General features: G+C 38.6%; 3 protein-coding genes and 1 pseudogene across 3 annotated transcripts; 3 read left to right on the top strand and 1 right to left on the bottom strand.

The window, feature by feature from the left end:
- Positions 1 to 6,027: 6,027 nt before the first annotated feature.
- Positions 6,028 to 18,459, top strand: LOC145220098 (hepatic sodium/bile acid cotransporter-like). Its single transcript, XM_080087390.1, has 5 exons — positions 6,028 to 6,535; positions 6,891 to 7,068; positions 11,129 to 11,339; positions 17,008 to 17,203; positions 17,715 to 18,459. Exons 1-5 carry the CDS (start codon positions 6,043 to 6,045, stop codon positions 18,239 to 18,241), a joined length of 1,605 nt encoding a protein of 534 aa, XP_079943516.1. The 5' UTR covers positions 6,028 to 6,042; the 3' UTR covers positions 18,242 to 18,459.
- On the top strand, positions 8,589 to 11,021 carry LOC145220108 (uncharacterized; annotated as a pseudogene).
- On the top strand, positions 11,401 to 13,645 carry LOC145220117 (uncharacterized). The gene has a single exon (XM_080087410.1). The coding sequence runs from the start codon at positions 11,652 to 11,654 to the stop codon at positions 12,096 to 12,098; it is 447 nt and encodes a 148-aa protein (XP_079943536.1). The 5' UTR covers positions 11,401 to 11,651; the 3' UTR covers positions 12,099 to 13,645.
- Positions 18,460 to 18,619: 160 nt separating the features above from the next.
- On the bottom strand, positions 18,620 to 24,495 carry LOC145220125 (uncharacterized). The gene is made up of 2 exons (XM_080087419.1): positions 21,009 to 24,495; positions 18,620 to 20,923 (listed from the first exon to the last, which is right to left on the bottom strand). The coding sequence occupies exons 1-2, from the start codon at positions 21,647 to 21,649 to the stop codon at positions 20,578 to 20,580; spliced, it is 987 nt and encodes a 328-aa protein (XP_079943545.1). The 5' UTR covers positions 21,650 to 24,495; the 3' UTR covers positions 18,620 to 20,577.
- Positions 24,496 to 24,529: the final 34 nt, after the last annotated feature.

The raw sequence follows: 24,529 nt of genomic DNA, 5'->3' as shown, positions 1-24,529 counted from the left end.
ACACAACAGGGGTTCAAAATGTCTGCCTTATATTGATAATATTCTGGTAATACTCTTTTCAGGCCACAAAATCTGTTGAAAGCAATTTTAAAATCAAAATATTTAGCAAAAGAGTTTTATTTACGTCATCGTCCCCAGTGCATATATTTTAATACACATCTTAGGTTGTGCACCCCTGTCCTAAACCAACGAACCATAAATCAGTTCACATATTGGTCAGGAAAGACTTCAAAATTTGCTTGAAGCAAAAATGAACTAAAGCAAGATTTTAAACAAGCACTGTTAAAACAAGTACCAACTTTTACACCCAAATCTTTGTGGAACTATATTACCTTTTGTGTCGCTTGCTCAATTTACTGCACTTCAAAAGCACCTAATTGGCCACTTCAATCATTTCTCGTTATTATAGTAGACAAACAAATTCGTCCTATGAATTCAACTACGCGTTGGCTTTACCTCGCAACTGCAAAACCCACTACTGTGCTGGGCTACTGTGATCAGCTGTTCGTACACAAGTAATTTAGGCAGTAATCGGTTGTGCAGCTGCGACTTACGATTTTTGCACGTTATCGTGTTACAGGAAGCAATTTACCAGTTTGACATCAGAGCTCACAGCAAGAGATGAGCAGGTTTACTGGATAGTTCGGAAATGGATTTCGGCAGTGTATGCTTTACGCCCGTTTGAAAACTAATCTCGTTTTCGAACATGGAACATTTCACAAAGTATGTGAAGCGCTTTTCGTTAATTTGTAATGACGAAATACAAAACGATTTTTGAAGCAGCAAAAATTTAGCCATTATACAAAATAATAATTATCCGTTTCTTAACTGTTTTGCAATGCAGGTTACAAGATACACGTTGCCACGATCGAAAATAGCACAAATAATTAAACAGCCAACGCAAGCACAGATAGAAACAAAAAAGACTTTGGCATGTTTTCTTTTCTTGGAACGTAAAAAAAAACATTTCTTAACTGCGAAATGGTCCAGAACCTACTAATACACGTATACCTAACAACAATTACCGGAAAACAAGGTGGTAAAATTAGTTGGAATTAAATAACCTTCTACAAAATAAACACTACTTAAATCGTTTTATTAGGCCACTGACTGTCTTGTTTTCTCATAACCAGTTCAGGACCATGTGACTGCTTTAAAACATTGCGTGTTTTAATTGTTAGGGTGGCAGAAGCCGCAGATTTGTCTTGCTTGCATGCAATGTTACTGGTGTGGTTTTGCGATCGCAGGAAATAACCAATCAATACATAATACATTATTTTTCTCCGTCACTGAAACATACAGTTATACCCAGGGTTGCCATACCGTCCTTATTTCTAAGATCTGTCCGTATTTTAAAGGGCTATGTCTTAGAATAGTTAATTGTCCTTATTTCTAAGAAATGCCCTTATTTATGACTGTAGTCCTTATTTTGTTTTTCAATATACCACCAGATGCTTATGTGCTGTGCGCTTGTATGTTGTTTCCAATCAACAGCACTGTTAATCCCTTGCTTCAATCGAAAGCTTTAGAAGATCAGCTTACCAGGGCAAATAAATATCTGGTTGGAAAATTGACGTCTCTACAATCATCAACAAATCGCTCATTATAAAGATTGAACCTGTTACTGATTGAAATATATATTTTTTATTAAAGAATATAGTAATGTAAATTCAAGTTTGGTCTGATATACAAAACCTATTGCATGTTTCATTTTTAAATCTTTTCAGTGGCAAAACTAACAAAATGAACTGCTACCCAGTAGTTATGATTCCTTCTACAGTATATGTACAGCCACAATTTGTCACATTTGGTGTTTGATCAGGGTTGCCAGGTGGCCTAAAATTCGGTCAAAAAACGATAAATTGGCCTAATTGCACATGCTGTGTCCGACGCCTAAAAATCATTAGGACATTTAGTTTTTTGTCCTAATATGTCCGAATTTTGCTATATGTCCGAAAATCCTATTTTTTGAAGGTTGCAAACCTTTTTTTACGACAAGACGTGGCTTAAAACTGCAACTTGTTTTGGTTAGTGCCTTGTTTATGACGTTAAACACATAATTTTATGCCAGTGAATGTCTGGCCATTATTGTGTACAATGCAATTGTATTGTAATAAATGGTTATCTAAGGTGATATAAAGCAGCAACTTAACGAAACATTTTTTAACGTTGCTAAACCAATGATAAACGATACAGCAACGTGTTGCAATTGCCGACTAAATATTATTTTAAACATGTCATTTTTTTGTCAAACATAGGAAGTTTGTTATGTTTTACGTCCTCCACTTTGTCACCTCGATATTGATACCTTGTTTGCAATTATACGCTCTAGCTTTTTTTGTCCTAAAATGTCCGATTTTAAGACAAATATTGTCCGAATCCAGTCGACACTATCTGGCAACCCTGGTGATAGGCTACACAGTCTGAGGCGTTTTGCGTTGATTGCTCGCAGGAATAATATCTGCTTGTTTATCATCGCTTGTAACTTACAAGGCTGCAGTAGGCTTACTACTACTAGGATCGCCTGGTAAAGTCTCGCGCATGACTTTTAGTGGATTTGATTGTCTGGCAAGAAGGTAAGTTTCTTTTTTGTGTTATTATTTATACAAAGCAGTTTGTCACTAAAAAAAACACTGTAGTTCTCATTAAGTTTGGTTTCAACCTGGATAGGGGAGAGTGGGGTAAGTTGTTACAGGGGCGGGTTGTTACAACGCAAATAACTTCGGCTATGTTTTTATAAAACCGCTGGAATTACGCATGTCGGTTGGTACATCCGGGACGGCCAGCGTGACAAAATTTTTACAAATTTGAAAGACATATCTAACAAAAGGCAAAAGATAACAGTATCAATATATAGCAGTCATAGCTGCACATTGGTTTGGTTGTTGTGATCATTATTGCTTTACTGAAATATATCGCTTTCTCCTCGCGAATTTTTAGCAACTGAAATTAAACGCCAAAGGGCGCTAAAGAGCTAAAAGTTGGTAATTTGTTTCAATAAATGCTAAAATCCTACTGTGCCAAAATTATTTGTAAAAGTTTCACATTTTCGTTTTTTTTTAACCGAGTTGTTTCAGAAGTAAAGTAATAATGTTTTTAGACTTGTTGGAACATTACAAACATTGGTTGCCATTAGCAGTAGGGTAAATATAAAAACTTTTTTTTTTACGGTTTATTCCAAAATCTGATAGATTGTAATTTTACTAAACAAAATCCTGAAAGTCGTACATTCGTTTTTTTTTTATTGTAACGAAATGCAGTAGTGCGTAACATTGTAAGGCGACTAAAAGAAATGACTTTCCAAAACGTTGAGTTACGGTAGCCTATACTATGGAACCTGCAGTCATTGTTTCAGTCTTCGAATGGTCACACGGACGTTCTGGTAATGGAGTGTCTTGAATTCTTGCGCTTTTCGGTGGGTCTGCATGAGTGCGTTACAGTTTATCATACGCCGTTGATTATAATCAATTATCACTGTTTTGCTTGTGAACAAAGTGAGTCAGTTCCTTCAACGAACCGAAATAATTTAGGTGGGCGTTTCATGAAAACGCCTACTCACACATAATTCCTCGCGTGAAAAAAGTTTGTTGTGTTGTTCCCCGCGGACTATAGATTACCAGATCAACCAAATACTTCTGTGTACATTTCCAAGTCACCAAGCCTTCGGCGTTTTCTCATTTCGTTCTATGCGGGTGGTTTTTCAGTTATGTTTAGTGTTTGCAAAGTAATATATCACCCGAAGAGAATAAGCATTTTTCAAGTGTGTTAAATAATAATAATAATGGCTTCGAATGACAGTAAATTGTGTACATATATTTTACTTATCACACGTACGGTAGCAGGTTGTGTTTGGTAAAAAATAGCAATTTGTTCGTTTTAAGTGGTTTAAACCCTATTACTTGAATCTGTAACCAGACTTGGACAACTAGACAATTCAAGTTTCTTCAGCAGGGAAAATCTTTTAAACTAACAATTTTTGTCAAGTTAGCCCTCAAAATGGCTGTGAAAAAAGATTTTAGCAATTCACCAGAAATGAATTTCACCGCATGTTATTTATAGAATGAGAAAAAAGGGGCTATTTTAATTAATATGTTTTTGTTTGATGGAATCTTTGAAATAAGAGTTTTGTGTGAGAGACAGTGTTTGCACTGACCATTTATTGTTCAAAAATTACTGGCCCGTGGTCTGTACAAGTCAAATGGGGTCATTATTATGTTGGTGTGCGGCATTTAGAATAGATCTGGCTAAGCACAGGTCTCTGTGTGTGAGGAAGGGACGAGTCATGTAACAAATGTGCTTATGTGTATAATGTGGCTCTTTGTGGTAACACAATAAAAAATATGGCTCTTGGGCTTTGACCGCTTGGCCACCCCTGCAATAAAGGCTATTGCGTAGCAATAGAGCCAGGCGATTCTCGATTCTACTTTGATTTAAACTGATTCAATGGCACAAACGGACGCCAAATAAGATTATAAAAGAACTTCAACCATTTCGCGGTCCCCCGAAATTTGCCTCACGGAACCTTAAATCTAAATGACCCCGGATCCCAGTTTGAGAACCGCTGCCTTATTGACAACTTTTTTGTTTCTTATGTACTTTATAGCAGGGGTGTCCAACTCGAACACACCGCCGTGCCAATTTTGGTTTTAAAATTAACTCGCGGGCCAAAGTTTGGTACTTTTTTCCTAACCATGTCTTAAACGTCTTAACGAGAACGACCCAATCCGAATATACCATTTAAATGTATAAAACCTTTTGTGCCATTTTCAAATGCTCTGCGTGCCACTTTTGGCACGCGTGCCACGTGTTGGAAACCCCTGCTTTATAGGTTTCCAAAACTTGTAGATTAATGAGGGTCAAGTGAGATTTAAGTTTTTTTTCATAAGAACTCGAAAATATGGATGTTGTATGTTATATCCTGCATCGAGTTAAACATCTTCCAATTCCTACTGAATCATCTCAAAAAGGATTGAAACGGGTTGGCTTATAGCTTTAGAAAATTATAGGCTACCAGTTTTTACTAGCCGTTTGTTAAAGCCTCTCGGAACTGTTTGAATAAAATTAGTAATCAACTGCTATTAATCGCAATTAGGAAATACGTCTAAGTTCAGAAGGTTAAGGACAAAGAAAGGCTGACCTGGTCGTTGAAGTATTGATCAGTTATAGTGCAATACTTAATGAGACTTCCAGGCCAATATGTCCAATGGTCATAATGTTCCCGGCACTAGACATTGGTAACATGTCCCGTAGCAATTCCCCATGCAAGCTGTACGCCTTGTGTCTTCATATGGCAGAATCGATAGAAACCGTAACAGCTTTAAGTCACGAAAAAGGCGGAAATCGATGCTTTTCTGAGACTTACTTGCATTTGGAGTCGTTGCATTTATTGTTCAGACTGCCGTAAAGTGAGGTTGGAAAACCGCAATAGCTTTGTAGTAAGAAAATGGAACCAGGACGTTTTGTAAATAGGTAGACAAAGTACATTAATTTTTCCACTATAACAAATTTTATTTATCAACAAAATCTTGTTGTTAACCTATTTTTGAAACAATGGTGTTAAATTGGACGACAGCGAAAAGGTTAAGAAGCTTTAATTTAGTTAGACAGTATTCAAAGACAAAGGAATTTTTAGATTTGATTCCTTAGAATTGTTGACTGAGGGATATATGTTACATGCGGTAATTTGGCACATCGTTTTACAGCCGTTTTATGAATTATTGAACGTCGTTACAAATAGATAACAAATTCGCTTTACGGGGAAAAGCACGCGGCGTGAACACGTCACTGCAACGAACGTTGTTTTTTCCGCAAGTTCAAAAGAACCAATTAGCTGTGATCCGTTGCGACGCATGAATTTTTCATAGCCAGCTGAGCACACGTCGATGTGACGTAGAAAAGGTCGTTCGGGAAGGCGCTTCACTGTTTCGAAATAAAAGTAAAAGGTTGGTTGACTAAAGTAGCAGTTTGGGGATCAATACTAAGCACTTTACTAAGCACTTTGCAAGCTGAAATTATTCTTTTGCAGTAAAAGTTAGATACAAAATGGGTGGTTTGACTAGAATTGGTTTGGTGTTTTTGATTGTGGCTCTTATGATGTCAAACGCTTTGGACATGCCTCGTCGCCATAAAGCCAAAGCCGGACGCAGCGAAGGTTTAATGTACTTGAACGAGATAAATAACGTCCATGACGGGTCAGGCATAGGGCGATATTCAGCACCAAAACGAGCAAAATTTATGCAACGACCAGCTGGAATGCTAAGCGAAAACGATACAGACAATACGTCATCAATGTCGTCATCGGAAGGCGTTACATCCTCAGCATCGGACAAGCCTGAGTCAGAGCCAACATATTCAACGGAAACAAGCACTCTGATTGATGACGACATTTCCGAAGTTGTGAAGCGAATTCAAAAGAGCCCAGGTTTAAATTCAGGCATTGAAGCAATCTTGGTGTTGCTGGTTATTCAAACGATGCTTGGTCTTGGCTGCACCATCGATCTATCGGTGATGAAAGAACATCTTCTGGATGCTTGCGGTAAATTGCTTTTCCAAGTTATTGGGTTTCGTGACAGCGGTTGTTAATTTAAGGCAATTTGCGTTGGTTTAAAAATTCCGCCACCCTACCAGTTCTTTGAGAATTCTGTAAACGTAGCATAATTAGTATTTACACTGTTTGTTTGTTTTTTCTATGCCAAGAAAGTTTTATTTCATGTTCAAACGAATTTATCAGTTCAAGATAAACTTTACAACCACTTCCCTCATAAGGATAGCCTATATGCCTTGTCTATGTATCTGTAAATTAGAATTTTCTTTAATTTTAACAAAAAAACATAGGTTGTGCATATCGGTAGCATATAATGGTTTTTAAATTACATGGTTCTAAATCTCAGGTATTGCAATTGCGGTCGCCTTGCAGTTTGGTATCATGTCTCTGGTGGGTTTGGGGATGTCGAAAATGTTTGGCCTGGATAAAGTGGCAGCCATTGCAGTCATAGTGACTGGAGGCTGTCCAGGTGGCAATTTATCAAAATTGCTTACTTATTTCTTCTACGGCGACGTCAACCTCAGGTGCGTACGAATAACTAACATATACAAGATTATACATTCTTTATACACCGTTCGTCTTAAACCGGCCTGCTTTGTGCTTTACACTAGTAGAAAAAAATATGGTATACAACAACACGCAAATCAAAAATTGGATTAATATTTAGCGATGTTTTTGCGTTCCGCATTTTGGGCAAAAAACATGGATCTTAAAATAACAAGGACCACTAGCTATTTTGAAGGTCCATCAGTTTAATATAGTCGAGCATTAAAGACATGGGCTATCGCTTGGGCCAAGATCTCCGTGAAAACATGCCATCCGCATGTGAACAACTACATTAACTTTATTCATGTCTAAAACAATACCAATCCCGGAGTTTAGGGAAATACCAGCAGTTTTTAACGCCGAAACCGGGACAGTTCAATCGATGACTTGCAATTAAGATTAGCCAAATAGGAACTTCAAGGCGAAACAGTCAGCATTCTGGTTCACCCCAATTGATTGCTATTACCGTTAAAGGCCGTACCAGATGTTTGCAACTTGCCTGCCGCTAATAGAATTGAATGACCGCTGCGCCGACAAACGCATTCCAAACAAGATGTTTTAATTTCTGTGCCATGAATGACCTCAAGCAACAACTTTGACCATTGTAGCTAATGTATTGTTAGGTCAATCCGTGTAGTAAAATGGCATACGTTATACTTAATTTGTGTTCCTATTAGGTATTATTTCATACAGGTTTCTATATTTATAATGCAGTCGTGTCTTTTCGCACAATAAACTTGTATATGAAACTGTATTATTTTATTTTTTAATTCTATTTGAACAAGTTATAATGATGATATATAAGCGATTGCTGCCAGGCATATAGTATCAAGTTTAAAGAGCTCTTCTGGCAAATGTGATTTTATTCCGACGTTTCGACGTCCTATACAGGTCGTCTTCATCAGGGTAAATAACACTGAATGCGACTAGTACAGTGCACGATAAACAAAGGAAAAAAGGAAAAAAAGAATAGAACGCAAGCACGTAACAACGCAACGAAAACACCGCGCGATAACAAATGATTGACCCTCTAATCTTTAAGCAGGTGCCTGTAGCACGCTGGAAGCATCACGTCTGTTTTGATGTTCATTGTGTTGACCCGTTGGTGAATATTCCATGACTCAAGAAATAGTCTTTTCCTGTAGTCAGGCTCCCGGGCCACAACAGAAGCCGCATTGAAATCAATACGGTGGCCTTGTGATACCGCGTGATTGGACAGGGCCGACTTCTTTGCGTCGCTGTTGGCAACATCCCGCTGATGTTCTTTTCGGCGGGTGTTGAGTGACCTTCCAGTCTCCCCGATGTATATTAACGGACACTCGGCGCAGGGAATAGAGTATATACAACACCACGTTGTTTAAGGGTGTCGATTGGATCTTTCGGGTGACTCAGTAGCTTGCGGAGAGTATTGGCAGGTTGAACGCCAACCGCTACGCCGAAGTCACGCAACATACGCCGTAGAATATCCGTCAATTTCGGTATGTACGGAAGTGTCACCTGTTTGGGACACGTTGCCCGTCCATCACGGAGAATCCAGTTGGGGTAGCCGTTGTATTTCAAGGCTTTGCGAACCTTTGTGACGCAAGACCAGTTAGAGCGGATTTTAGACCACACCAACGTCGGAGTTAATACACGTTACAATCGTGCGATGATTGATTGTAAAAGGCGTTTGACATCGCTGAGTTCCATGTGCGACAGACGAAGACCTGCAGTGGAAAGACAGAAGATGCATAACTGGGTCATGAACCTGTCTGATTACCAACCGACGGTTGATGAAACCAAAGTGTTGCAACTTGGTCTTAATTTTGCCACTGCACCACGGGTATAGTACCGAAAGAACAAATTATTGCTGCAGTCGAGAAAGGAATTTGGCAGCAACCCGCGCACATTAAAGCAATCATTCAAGGCAAACTTGCAAACTGCCTTCGCACACACAGAATGGGTCAAAGCAACCTCAGTAACACCGAGCACCAAGCGATCCGAAGTTTAAGGTCAAATGAAGATATCTCGATCTTACCCGCAGACAAAGGTAACTGTACTGTCATCATGAACCGCCCAGATTACGACAAGAAAATGACTTATTACTGGATACTTCGACTTACAAGCGTTTAAAGCGTGATCCAACACGTAAGTCGGAACGCGTCCTTAATAAGTTCGTGGGGAAATTGCACACAGAGAGGCAATGCATTTCTGAAGCCGTATTGCATCAACTGCATAGCACGGACGGCTCCGCTCCGCGCATCTACGGCTTACCAAAAATACACAAGGAAGGCATCCCTCCGCGACCAATCGTTTCGTTTGTTGGTACTCCAACCTACAATCTTGCGAAGTACCTATAGCGAAAGTTATTTCTCCGCTCGTGGGCAATACGGAATGGACTGTTTCGAACTCGTCCAACTTTGTTCAAGAGATAGCACAGTTGCCGCCCCTGTCCAACGAAGAGTTAATGGTGTCGTATGACGTCGTGTCACTTTTTACAAGTGTTCCTGTGGAATTGGCGATGGACATCGCGTCATCCAGGATTTTAAACGACTATAGCCTTAAAGACAGAACACCATGGGTCCCGTTGGATATTGTGGACGGTTTGCGGATTTGCTTGAAGCAATCATTTTTAACATTCAGGGGAAGCTTTTATCAACAGGTTCAAGGCACAGCGATGGGTTTCCCGGTCTCCGTGGTTGTCGCAAACATGACAATGGAAGCGCTTGAGGAAAAAGCCTTATCAACATTTGCCAACCCACCAAGATTCTGGCGGCGATATGTTGACGACATTTTTTGTGTCATTGCTAAGAACAAGGTTGAGGCATTTTTACAGCATCTCAACGAGGCGCAACCAGGCATTCAGTTTACCATGGAACTCCAATCGGTAAACTGTCTTCCATTTTTAGACGTTCAAGTCACAAGAACCGATGACGGCGTCTTGTACTCGAGAGTGTACCACAAGCCAACGAGTACCGGCAGGTATCTCAATTTTCGATCTCATCACCCCACATACCAGAAAAGAGGGGTGGTTCGTTCCCTAAAAGATCAGGCACGACGCTTGTGCACTCATAGCGACGACTGCGAGGCGGAACTGGCTAAGGTTCGCAAAGCCTTGAAATACAACGGCTACCCCAACTGGATTCTCCGTGATGGACGGGCAACGTGTCCCAAACAGGTGACCCATCCAAAAACAGAGGGTTTTGTGACACTTCCGTACATACCGAAATTGACGGATATTCTACGGCGTATGTTGCGTGACTTCGGCGTAGCGGTTGGCGTTCAACCTGCCAATACTCTCCGCAAGCTACTGAGTCACCCGAAAGATCCAATCGACACCCTTAAACAACATGGTGTTGTATATACTCTATTCCCTGCGCCGAGTGTCCGTTAATATATATCGGGGAGACTGGAAGGTCACTCAACACCCGCCGAAAAGAACATCAGCGGGATGTTGCCAACAGCGACGCAAAGAAGTCGGCCCTGTCCAATCACGCGGTATCACAAGGCCACCGTATTGATTTCAATGCGGCTTCTGTTGTGGCCCGGGAGCCTGACTACAGGAAAAGACTATTTCTTGAGTCATGGAATATTCACCAACGGGTCAACACAATGAACATCAAAACAGACGTGATGCTTCCAGCGTGCTACAGGCACCTGCTTAAAGATTAGAAGGTCAATCATTTGTTATCGCGCGGTGTTTTCGTTGCGTTGTTACGTGCTTGCGTTCTATTCTTTTTTTCCTTTGTTTATCGTGCACTGTACTAGTCGCATTCAGTGTTATTTACCCTGATGAAGACGACCTGTATAGGACGTCGAAACGTCGGAATAAAATCACATTTGCCAGAAGAGCTCTTTAAACTTTATAATGATGAGCCCAATATTTATGTAAAAACGCCGCCATGAGTCAGTGATGACTCGTGATTACCATATCACACACACGGTTTAAATATGAGGTGCGTTCGTTTTTTTCGCAGGGGTAAATTTGCTTCATACTAAATTGCATGGTTGATGCTGCTGGCAGGTCACTAACTGTCTTATTGTTTGACATTTTTGCAGTGTTTTGATGTCTATCATATCAACCCTTTTCGCTCTTATTCTGATGCCACTATGTCTTTTGATTTACGGGAGTTGGATTGATGTTTCGGTCATAGGCGGCTTGGCACCCGTTGAAGGTGTGGTTCTCACCCTGATTATGATCTTCTTCCCTGTTGCACTCGGAGTAAAACTAAAGGCAAAGTACGACAGGATTGCCAACACTGTGTTGAAGGTAAGAAATGTCAACTGGGGACGTTTATTTTCTATATCAGACGTATGAAACCAAACTTAAAATTTCAATGCTTTTAAAATGTACGAAAATACTTGTAGCAATGTCCATCGTTTTGTTGGCAAACGTTATCAAACAGATATTAAACTGGTTTGGAATAGTTTAGTAAAAACAATAGGCTAAACTAAACCAACAACAGCCAGTAATCCTTCCATCATTCTATTTGAATAAGGTACATGACTGCTTAGGAATATTTAAAAGCCATTTTGCTCAATTTAAAATCTGAATAAATTGTATCTGATTAATTAAATCATCATGGGAGGAGCTACCAACACCACAAGAATGGAGAAGCTAACCAAAGCAATTGAGGAGTTTAAAGAAAGACAAGATAAGTTAGAACATCAAATAGAACTTGCTACTGCTGTAAAAGGCTCTGATTCTGTTTCCACAGCTGGAACCTCTGTTAAAATGGTAAAAGAAGCTGGTGAGTTGAGGATCAGACTTACTCAAATCGAGTCAGAAATCCGCACCTTTGATGAGAGTATGAAAACCTGTGAACAGGATCTGTATGACCTTGAGCAGTATGGCAGAAGAGACTGCCTCATACTGCATGGTGCTGACAAAGTTCCCAAGGGGAGTCATACTGAGCTTGTCAACTATTTGTTACCAATTTTAAATTCTAAATTAAAGCCTGTTGTTCTAGTGTCACAAATGGACATTGACATAGCTCATGTCCTTCCAGCTAAAAAAGGTACACGGTAATTGTCAAATTTGTTCGAAGGTCAGTTCGGAATGAACTCTTCTTCAAGAAAAGACGTTTGGCTGGAAGTGGACTTGTTCTTACGGAATCACTGACAAGGAAACGACTTCAACTGCTTCGTCAAGTGCAAGACAAGGTTGAAATAAGAAGCACATGGACGAACAACGGCACCATCCATGTGATGGTTAAAGGAAAGAAAAAGGTGATTCATAAAATAGTAGATCTAGATTCCCTTAACTAAATCAACCCATACATAATTTGCATGCTTAAAGTATCACACTGTGTGTTACTATACCTACATTCAGATATAATTAATGTTTTACTAACAACACATATGAGCATGGCTTATTCTATGCCTGTCAGAGGAATACCTAAAGGCGAGAAAGGGGGCATAATCATGGGGTCAATTCCTAGCCAAACTACCAGCACTACAAGTCTAACTAAATTTTCCACCAATTTTCCATTTACTTTACTGACTGACAATGAACTTAAATGCCAGTATGAGGGCTTAGTAGAATCTAACACTATGGAAAGTCATATTCTTTCCCACATGAATGAGGAACAAGACAATGAATGTGAACCCAATAACACCAGTCTGATAGACTCAGGTAGATATATATACTCAAATGAAATACCAGAATCAATTTGTTATGCTTCTTCTGGGCATAGTTTCTCAGCTATCTGTGTTAATATACATTCACTTGTTAACCCCAACAACTTCTGCAAATTAGAGTCTTTAATAAAAAACTTAACCATTGGGCCCAGTATTACTGGCATTAATGAAACATGGATTAAAAACAACCAACCAGGTTTACATTGTAACTTACCAAATTATAATTTCATTTCCAACAGCCGACGTAAAACAAATGGTGGCGGTGTTGGTTTATATATTAAATCTGGCCTAACATACTCAATATGTGAAAAGTTAACAATAATGCAGGAAAAAGTATTCGAGTCAATTTTTGTTGACATAGAGTTAGAAACAGAAACCATAACTTGTGGAACTATATAGATCACCAGGACAGGACTTAAAGACTGGCAATGAAGTAAAAAAAATCATACTTACATACTTGGAGATTTAACTTATAACCTTTTGGATACAAACAACAACCACATTGATAGCTTTACTGGTCTTTTATTTGAAGGTTCTTTTGTTCCCATAATTAACAAACCCACCAGAATTACAGATACTAGTGCCACATGTATTGACCATATCTGGACCAATGACTTTAAACATCAGACCCAATCCTTTATACTTCTTGACTCTATATCTCATCATCTCCCAGTTATGGTTTGTGTTGATATCAATGAGAAAAATAATAATAAACCAACATTAATGAGACAATATTCCAACAAGAATATTGAGAACTTTTCACGACAAATGGGTCAGATTGATGTTTCACATATCCTTTGTGAAAATGAACCAAATCATGCATTTAGCCTGTTTTGTGATTTATTTAAAGAACACTTTGAACAATGCTTTCCTTTAAAACGGCAACATAGACAAACTAGTAAAAATGAGTGGTATGACTTGGAACTTTCTGAACTACTTATAGCAAAACAAAAAGCATACAAAAAATATTTGAATAAGAAAACAAAGGAGCGAAAGGGGAGGTACAACACAATACGGAACTTATACAATCGCAAACTGAACCACAAAAAGAGGCAACACTATCAAGTTTTATTTAGTAAGGTAAAACACAATATGAAAGGCACTTGGTCGATAATAAACAAACTTCTAGGAAGATCTCAACCATCCGGTGTAAGTCCTATAATTGTTGATGACAGTCCCACCAATGATTCATGCAAAATTTCCAATCACTTTAATGATTATTTTTCAACAATTGCCAAAAATCTTGCAGATTCTCTTGATAGTCCAGAAAAACCGTTCACCTCGTAATCATTCAACTAGTCATGTGACCGCAAACCTTTCAGCACAGGTTGCTGAAAACATAGACAACAAACTAGCAACCATGGGTATATTTCTGGATTTATCAAAAGCGTTTGATACAATAGATCACAAAATTCTACTACATAAGCTAAATCATTGCGGAATACGCGGTATTGCTAACAAATGGTTTGAAAGCTATCTTACTGGCCGCACACAAAAAGTGGTGTACAACAGAACCACATCAGAAAATGTGTGCTCTATCCCTCTAGGCCAGTGGTTCCCAACCTTTTTTTAGTCACGGACCCCTTTTATGAATTTTATCAGGCCGCGGACCCCCAACGTTTTTTAGTCTTTTTTCGTTTCCGCATTATGCGTTATTATACTTTCGTTTTGGGGGGCAGAATTTTAATCAACATTCACAGTCCGTTAATCTCAATAAAGTTCTGTACTGTAGCAGTCAATGCACTAAAAGAGATAAATTTTCTAGTGTACAATACTTAAAACAAAGCACAAAGAATTCTATTGTATGTGTGTTATGATGTCACAATGGTAACAATCACATTTTTTTCTGATCCAAGGGTTTGATTTACAGTTTGCACTTATATACAGGATTCTAAAAACGGTTTGGGAACATTACCATATTGTACTGTTGTTAATGCTACTACAAATGTTTGCCTCCACGGACCCCCTGAAACCGTCTCACGGACCCCTTGGGGGTCCGCGAATCCCAGGTTGGGAACCACTGCTCTAGGCGTACCCCAAGGTTCTCAATTAGGTCCCCTATTGTTCATTATTTACATAAATGACGTCGCTAATTGTCTAAAATTTGGATCGCCATTAATGTTCGCTGATGACACAACCATCTTATTATCAGCTAAATCCAACAGCACACTACAGTGCATGGCGAACAATGAAATGTCCAATATTAATAACAGGCCTACTGCTAATAAATTGATCCTCAACATTTCTAAAACTAAAACCATCCTCTTTCGTCAACAAAACCACAGCTGTCAACCGGTTCAAGTTAAAATCAAAGGCCATGTACTAGAGCAGGTAGAATCCATCAAATTTTTAGGAATAATTCTCGATGAAAGGCTATCCTAGAAGAAGCAGATTAACAAACTGATTTCGTCATGTAAAAGAAGCTTGGCAATCGTATACAAGATAAAACAATTTCTCAATAAAAAAGCCCTTTTAAATCTGTATCATTGTTTAATCATTTCCCACATACGGTACTGCATAATCAATTGGCACCATGGGCAATCAAGGTTAATTACCAAACCCCAGAATATATGTCATAAGTTCCTAAAATGTGTGTTTGGCTTAAAACATAAAAGTGATCTGACCAAAGTAATGGAGGAAAACTCTCTGCTTTCCATCAAGGAGCTATTCGAGCTTGAAACCTCCTTGTTCATGTATAAGTATAATAACAATACACTTCCAGATATATTCAACAATTTCATAAATGTAAACAACCTAACAATGCACACTCGTGCCAGCTCCTCTTTCTTAAAACCGTTTTACCGCACAATACAAAGTCAGCAGTCAATTAGATATGTGGGTCCGAAGATTTGGAATAACATCCCAGAAAAAATTAGAAATGCACCTAGCGCAAGAATGTTTGCAAATCACTTCACTTCATATCTTTTGCACAAATCCTAATAGCACCGACGTGAATTATGTAACTATCCTGTTACTATTATCATAACACCTGCACTTTGCTTAGAACTAAAAGCTTTTAGTCGTATGCAACCAAGGTCCGATACAATGGCAAACAACCTGCATGTGTTTTGTGTTGTTGATGTCTGTACAATGACCGCTTTTTAGCATTATACACTCACTTTAGTATCACTTCTACTAACAAATTTTCCTGTTGTAACGCAAACTACAAATTCAATTGGTTATTACCAGTAAAGTATATGTAAACTTAACTGTTATTGCACTTCAGCGCATGCGCGCGTATGTGTGTGTGTGGGTTTGTCTTTGCACTTCTTTGTTGTGATGACTTGCACTTTATCTCACTTTGAAACTATTTAAACATATCAAGCACCGCGTGCTGTGAACTAACATAATTACTTGCAAGTGTGCTAATGTCTGGTAGTTGCATGAGCAGATAATTTGCTGCAGTTGTTTCCACAGGCAGCTGCAACTGGCTAGGTCATTACCAACTCCTGAAGCCCTGAACCCCTCTCCGAGACGTGACCACCAAAAGACTTATTTTTAATGTTACTTTACTTTGTTTATTTATCTGTTTGTATATTTTGTGCCATTCTTTTTTTAGTACTGTTTAATATCGTCACTGAGTTTCGTGCTGCACCCTTTCTTCCGGCGCCTGAAACTATCCAACAGGGTTTCTTTGGGTGGTTTCTTTTCCTGTTGAACCCCGGCCTCTTTCCCTAACACGGGTGGTTAGCTTTTAGGTCCCAACTTGACTGGTTCCACCAACGTTGCGCCAACCTCACCCTCTGATGTGAGTCCCCGTCAAATAACGCTTATAATAACGGTGTAGCTGCAGCGCGTCTTCCATCCCTCCACCAATTGTACCCTCATCTTTGTCGCGCATTTTAACGTCTGAACGTTGCGCAGCTATTTCCGGCCTGGTAAATATTTTAGCGCAATTGTGCTGCTACGATTTTGCCCGGCGAAATAAACTCAACTCAACTCAACAACTCAACTTATGAAGTGTTCCTCAACCGTTTTTGGTGTAGTTTCCCAGTAACGGTAATTACCAAGTTTGAATCTTCCCCTCTGTTATTTTCATGATGATATATGTCCGTATTTCGACAGTAATGTTCTTAATTTGGTCAAAAATACTTTGTGACTAAACATTCAGATTTAAGATAGATGACCTCATAGATATTCGAGCCAAACTTACAACAAAAGTTTTGGTGCCATTGACTTAAACAATGTCCTTTTGCATCTACATAAGTTCCCGAAGGTCAAAGAACTACTGCTTTATAAACATTATCCAGTAAATATCGTTTAAAAAGTGTCACAATTTTGGCTTGTTGTATTGGCAGATATCGCTATTTAGCGTTGGAGTCTCTTTTATTGCTCTCATCACTCTCTCCGGTATAATGTTTGGGTCTACCTTGTTTGCTGCCATTTCGGGCAAGACGTATCTTATTGCTATGATCATGCCTTTAATCGGATATGCTACCGGCTACTTGTTGACAACAGGAATGAGACTACCCGATGCAAGTCGAAGAACTGTCGGTACGTATTTGATCATTACAATTTTTATTAATGATATGTAAGGGCAAGGGCATTATTTACTGAAGATGTCACGTTTATTCGAAAAGTATGATAATATACAACTGACAAACTAACGTTTACTTGACTAAGAACATTGTGTATTTTGTTGATGTACAATATAATTTGCTCCTGCCTCTACTTTTTCAGGGTCTTGTGTCCTTCTCCAGGAGTAGACGTTTATACCCATTTGCCCTTTTTTTGTTTTTTCAGACACGTATATGTACAGTGCGATACATAATATGACTGTGCAATATAGGTTTTGACGAAAAATTATTTGTTTAACATTTCTAAAGTCATTTTAAAACATTCATGTATATATTGTTCACAAAAAAACATTTCGAGTAAAAAATCCCAATCATTGTATATCTCTGTGGTTGTGTGGGCTATTTGCATTAATTAAAAGTGTCATGTTTCTGTCCTTCCCAATGCATTAAGAACTGAGACAAATACTCTCAAACTTTTGTATTTGCAGCTTTCGAGACTGGATGCCAGAACAGCCCGCTCAGTTCAATAATTCTGAAGATGGCGTTCGCCAAAGAAACAATGGGCGCTTATTTCTTGTTTCCAGTTTACTACGCCTTATTTCAAGGACTTGAAGGCTTGGGGATGATTATTGCTTTTCGTATATATCGTCGTTACTACGCAGATGAAAGCATCGCCCCTGCGCATACATGCAGCACAAATGACCGTTTTGAAGGTGGTTTGGGCGCTGATGTCGACGGCGAAGACATGATGCCTAATCGATTATATCAGCAGCCTTCGACCAGTGGCAGTGAGGGTTCAATGTATGGTAGAATGGCTAACGACGGCAGTTCAGACAGGGCCTTGGTCAGCTCATTGCCTTTGAAGCACAAGTACTCGCCTGGTGAAGCAGAGAAGACGATTACTATAGAAAGCAAGGCACAAAAGCAAGCAACAGACAAATCAGCTTTGGTAAAGGATCAAGGACAATTAAGCGAAGGGGTATTGGATTACGGGGGATTGGGCGATCGTCGATAATAATTGGAGCTTATGTCAATTGGAACGATTTCCCACATTAAATCAACCAACAACGTTAATGCAATATGTAGAGTTGTTTTTGTTGTATATAAGTGTTGCCATATAGCCAACGTGCGTCATACTTTCACTTTTTTCTGTTATTGTGTGTTCTGTTACGCGCCAAGCTGATTTATAAATGGCTAAAAAACTATATGACAAATATATTTAAGCATGTGGTGTACGCTTTGACCACAATCGTACTAAACACATTGGAGCGCCTTTGGCCGAAGGTATGTGTGTGTGTGCAATCGATTGTTCATGAGCGACACAAATAAAATATTACGGCCGGATTAAGCCATGATTCATAAGCAATATTCAATACACGACAAAACACACGAAGCAGCAGGTAATCACATCTATCCTAGGTTATAATCCCAACGCACCAGTGACACATTAAGATAACAATAAAACGTAGTCCGACATTAACAGCAGTTCCGCTGGCAACCACTCACACCTAAAATACCAGCACAAAAACACGCAAGGTTGACTCTTTCTTGCAACCTCAGATTTACATTAAAATTGCACCGGATTATTCCTTACTTGTGGGCCCATAAAGGCACTTATACTAGATGTACTAATTTTGAATAACAAAAGTAAACCTGCAGTTTAAGCCCGGCACGTGAGACTGTAAATGTTGAAAAAAAAACTTTAGGGCATTAACTTTAAATGGTTGCTTCAAAGTATGCAACAGGCCCAGTCAATTGTCCAATTTCTTCCGCGCGTGATAGGCAGGGTTGCCAGGTGGCCTAAAATTCGGTCAAAAAACGATAAATTGGCCTAATTTCACATGCTGTGTCCGACGCCTAAAAATCATTAGGACATTTAGTTTTTTGTCCTAATATGTCCGAATTTTGCTATATGTCCGAAAATCCTATTTTTTGAAGGTTGCAAACCTTTTTTTACGACAAGACGTGGCTTAAAACTGCAACTTGTTTTGGTTAGTGCCTTGTTTATGACGTTAAACACATAATTTTATGCCAGTGAATGTCTGGCCATTATTGTGTACAATGGAATTGTATTGTAATAAATGGTTATCTAAGGTGATATAAAGCAGCAACTTAACGAAACATTTTTTAACGTTGCTAAACCAATGATAAACGATACAGCAACGTGTTGCAATTGCCGACTAAATATTATTTTAAACATGTCATTTTTTTGTCAAACATAGGAAGTTTGTTATGTTTTACGTCCTCCACTTTGTATTTTTGTAAAACTCGCGCTTATGAGTGTGGGGAACGTAAGCGCACAAAAATGGCATTTGGCACCTCGATATTGATACCTTGTTTGCAATTATACGCTCTAGCTTTTTTTGTCCTAAAATGTCCGATTTTAAGACAAATATTGTCCGAATCCAGTCGACACTATCTGGCAACCCTGTGTTTGATAACAGGAATCTCAAATAATCTAAATTTTATCCTGTCGAATTTGCCAACATCTATTTTCACCATTTAACTTTTTTTGCAGTTGTATTGGGTGTTAACTCGGTAAAGCAGTACTTACAAAACGCAGTAAACAAAGTTTGCAAAGAATAAGTTCATTTTTATCGGTTACTAAATATAAAGCAAAAAAAAAAGAAACAAGAAGTTACTTGCTGAATTATAATAACCGGTTGTGGTTACATTGGTGACTGCTTCACATCTTTGGGAAAGCAAAAAACTGTTTGGGAAAGGAAAAAGTCAAATACAGCTTTTTCCTGAATGCTTCAAACTGTCGTTTCAAATTTGCAAATATTTTTTTTCAAAACATGCAAAAATCTATCGAACCAAACGGTTTTTCACAAACCACACATATGTGTCACTTTCCTACTTTTGCACTACTGCAATCTTAGACTCAAATGTACATGAGATTTAAGTGCAAGACAACTGTGTTTTATCTTTTATTGACTAGTTTTTACTGTTTTTTTTTTAATTCTTTGCACCAAAACCAAATCTTTTTTATCAAACATCACATCAAGAAAGTTTTCCACTGGTGTGGATCAACATGTGTTTTTCTGAAACGCCTTGTTGGCTATACCTTTCATCACAAACATTGATGGGGATTCTTTAAGTGTTTGTCATTTGTCTTTCAAAGTCTCAAGTTCACAAAATCTTTTCACACAAACAATGGATTGATTTGGTTTCTCGTTGGTGTGAATCAACTTGTGTTCTCACAAACATCACACTGATGAGATTTTTCTTTTGTGTGTGTCAACATGTGTGTTTTTAAGTGTCCAACCCGTCTAAACCTTTTCTCGCAAACATCACATTGGTGAGGTTTTTCTTTTGTGTGAATCAACATGTGTTTTTTCAAATCTCCACTTAGGGCAACTCTTTTTTCACAAACATCACATCGATAGGTTTTTCTTTTGTGTGTGTCAACATGTGACTTTTCAAATGTCCCCTTGTGCGAAATCGTTTCATACAAACATCACATTGATGAGGTTTTTCTCTGGTGTGAGTCAACATATGTGTTTTCAATGCTCCACTTTGGGTAAACCTTTTTTCACAAACATCGCATTGATGAGGTTTTTCTTTAGTGTGAATCAACATGTGTGTTTTTAAATTTCCACCCTGGTTAAATCTTTTTTCACAAACGTTACATTGATGAGGATATTCATTTGTGTGTGTCAACATGTGCCTTTTTAAATGTCCATGTCGGCGAAATCTTTTTTTTACAAACATCACATCGATGAGGTTTTTCATTGGTGTGAATCAACATGTGTTGTTTCAAAATTCTTCTATGGGCAAACCTTTTTTTACAAACATCACACTGATAAGGTTTTTCCTTAGTGTGACACAACATATGTGTTTTTAAATTTCTACCCTGACCAAATCTTTTTTCACAAACATTACATTGATGAGGATATTCATTTGTGTGAATCGACATGTGTGTTTTCCAATTTCTACTATCGGCAAAACGTTTTTCACAAACATCACATCGATACGGTTTCTCGTTGGTGTGAGTCAACATGTGCCTTTTTAAATGTCCATGTCGGCGAAATCTTTTTTCACAAACATCACATCGATGAGGTTTTTCATTGGTGTGAATCAACATGTGTGTTTTCCAATTTCTACTATCGGCAAAACTTTTTTCACAAACATCACATCGATAAGGTTTCTCATTGGTGTGAGTCAATTTGTGTCTTTTTAAATGCCCATGTTGGCGAAATCGTTTTTCACAAACATCACATCGATAAGGTTTTTCATTGGTGTGTGTCAACATGTGGCTTTTCAAATGTCCATGTTGGCGAAATCTTTTTTCACAAACATGACATCGATGAGGTTTTCCATTGGTGTGTGTCAACATGTGCTGTTTAAAACTTCCATTCTTGCCAAATCTTTTTTCACAAATATCACATTGATAAGGCTTCTCTTTAATTTGAGTTAGCATGTTGCTATGTTCTACAAACAAGAATTAAAAAATAAGATAGTTAAAATAGTAAAAGTTAGGTTATTGTAAGGTCGGTCATTATGTTTTTTTTCAAGCGAATGGTGACAACCTGGTAATAGGGCATCAACGTCTTCTTCAAATGCGAGAACCCCCTTAACACTGTGTAGTGAAGATGCAGCTGTAAAGCATATTCCATCATTTCACCGCTTGTGGTCTATACTCTGTCGCACAATTTGTTTTTCCCAATCAAAACAAACACGAGGGAATTCAAATATTTCCATTAATTCATAACTTTAAAGGGCGGATCAGATTGTTTTAGGAATTCCTTAAATCTTTCTTCACAAAAACAAGTTTAAAGATCAACTGATTACTAGCTTGTGAAAATGCGGATGAAATCAGAAAGCAATTGTTTACAATCAGAGCACGCAGTAAAATGCAGTCAGTACAACTAATGCAGTAGTAGCATCACAAAACTTACTGCGCCATTTATTCGTCAATACTGTACTGTATGATTTAATGCTCGCCGAAAGAAATAAGTTAAAAGCAGTTTCAAACACGTATACAGCCTGCATTTCCTGGGGCTTTAACTGTTCGCGTCGATGCGTGTAACTTGAACATTGGTGAAGTGACGACAGCGCGTTGTTGTCGTCACGGTTATGTAAACATTAGCTATGTGGCAGGTCAAATGTATGTGCGTTAGTTTAGTTTTAAGCATGAGGCCTTTCATTATATCGTGCCTTTGTTTAAGCTTTGACTAGAACTTATGTTAACCCAGGGGTGTCCAACGCGAACACACCGCCTTGCCAATTTTGGTTTGAAAATATACTACTCGCCTGCCAACGTTTGGTACTTGCTTCCAAACCATTTCTTAACGTCAGACGTTACCGACGCGTTTTGTATAGTTGGCCAATATGTTTAACACTATTAAATGGTCGGAAAAAAATGTCATCAAATGCAAGTAAACTTGTTTATGATTCTCCAGAAACCTTGTTCTGTTGATGCAACGCAAGATACAAATAGTTTGCAACGGGTTTCAAGGTTGTTGTTTTTTCAAAAAAACGAATAATTTAATTAGTGGGTTGCGTAATTTTACTGCTCATATTCTTTAGAATAATCAATAGAAACAAATTATTGCGTGACAAATCCTAATGTTTACCTTCTAAAGTGAGCCACAAATGCTCTACGTGCCACTTTTGGCACACGTGCCACGTGTTTGACATCCCTATGTTAACCTATTGACCTGGATAATGGCGTTGGAAAAGCATCAGCTATTAAATAAATGCAATTCAAACAAATTTACCGCGTATCACAATAAAGTTCCTAACACAGCTAGGGCAGGGGTCGCCAACCTTTACCACTTAAAGAGACATTCGAACTAGTTTCACATAGTAAATAAAACCCTAGGAGCCACAAAGTCGTAAAAAAATGTGAAATGAAATGCAACTTCATAAGCGTTTTTTACGACATTAAACTTTTTGTCGTTAGCTAGTTTCTCTTTATCAGCAGTGTAAGCAAATTAATCTCCCCATGTGGCGTTAAAGTTTTGTTTTCTTCAGACGCTAATTTTTATTTCGTTGTATAATACGTTTGTTTGACAACATTTTCAAACAGGTATTGTTGCCCGGGCGTACACACTGCAAACCAAAACAGTATTAACAACTTGCGCGCCCCAATTTTTCTTCTTTTAATTTCATGATATAGAAGCGCGGTTGTGGCTAATTACTAGAAGCGGTTACGTTTCATTTTCGGCTTTTGTGTCCAGCATAATCATCACAGATTTTGACTTACATGAATTCAAAACGTTATTTGAAAACCTGAGCCGCATTAAAAGGATCAAAGAGCCGCATGCGGCTCCGGAGCCGCGGGTTGGCGACCCCTGTGCTAGGGGTTAACTGGGATTTTAAGATGCGATTGGCCGTTGCAGACTTAAATCGCAGTTTTTCATCTAAAATGTGGCATATGAAACACCTAACTCAATAGACCAATAAAGTCGTGCTAGCAAAACCCAAGCAAACAGATTTACTTACTTGACAAAACTCAACTTGGCTACTATAACCATAGTTGCGTGAACACGAAGTAATTTAGATAATATTCAGTTCTGCGAATTTTTTTGTACGTGTTCGTATTTCAAGACGCCATTAACTTCTTCAAAGTCAGAGAATATTAAGCAAGGGGCGTGTTGATATTATAGCATAGCATTGCTGTATCAAACGAAAAAACATTTTGCTGCTAAACAAGCCACACGTAATTGTTAGACGGGCACAACATTTTACTGCGGCAAATATATCATTCAATACTGTACCGCACAGATAAAATGTTGTTTATCGTCTAAAGAAATCAAAAAGTTTCAACTCGTTTTATCTCCAGTGCCTTGGGGCTCTGACTTTGCGCCCCGAAGCGTGTAACTGGACAACTGGTAAAATGGGGTCAGTGCGTTGTTGTCGTTCCGGTTAAGTAGAATGAGGACTGTGAAAAAACTTTCTTGCATCTAGCGCTGACTAGCGGTATGTACTTCAATAAAGACTGCAGGAAGAGCTAACATTTTGTGGATGTAAATCATCCTCTTCGTTGTTGTTTAAAAATATCATTTAACACTACGCAGATTTAACTTTGTTTCTCGCCTTAAAACAATTCACTATGTTCCAGCTAAAACTCTACACTCGTATTAGCACAAAGCTTTCCTGGAGCTCTGTATGTGATCCAAGTGACGTCAGTGCGTAGTCGTCACGGTTAAGTAGACATGAGCCATGCAAGAAAGAATTCTCACATGCAGCGCTGACAGGTCAAGTATTCCCTGCGTTGGTCCTCTAGCCATGCCTGCCTCGATGACGACTTGTTAAAGGCGCGGCTACAGTAGAAACTATTATCTTCATTACAGAT

The sequence above is a fragment of the Phallusia mammillata genome, chromosome 3, assembly GCF_965637545.1.
Source record: "Phallusia mammillata chromosome 3, kaPhaMamm4.hap1.1, whole genome shotgun sequence".
NCBI classification, from domain to species: Eukaryota; Metazoa; Chordata; class Ascidiacea; order Phlebobranchia; family Ascidiidae; genus Phallusia; species Phallusia mammillata.
Note: the sequence above shows the minus strand (reverse complement) of the source record. Positions and strands in the feature narration are given on the sequence as shown.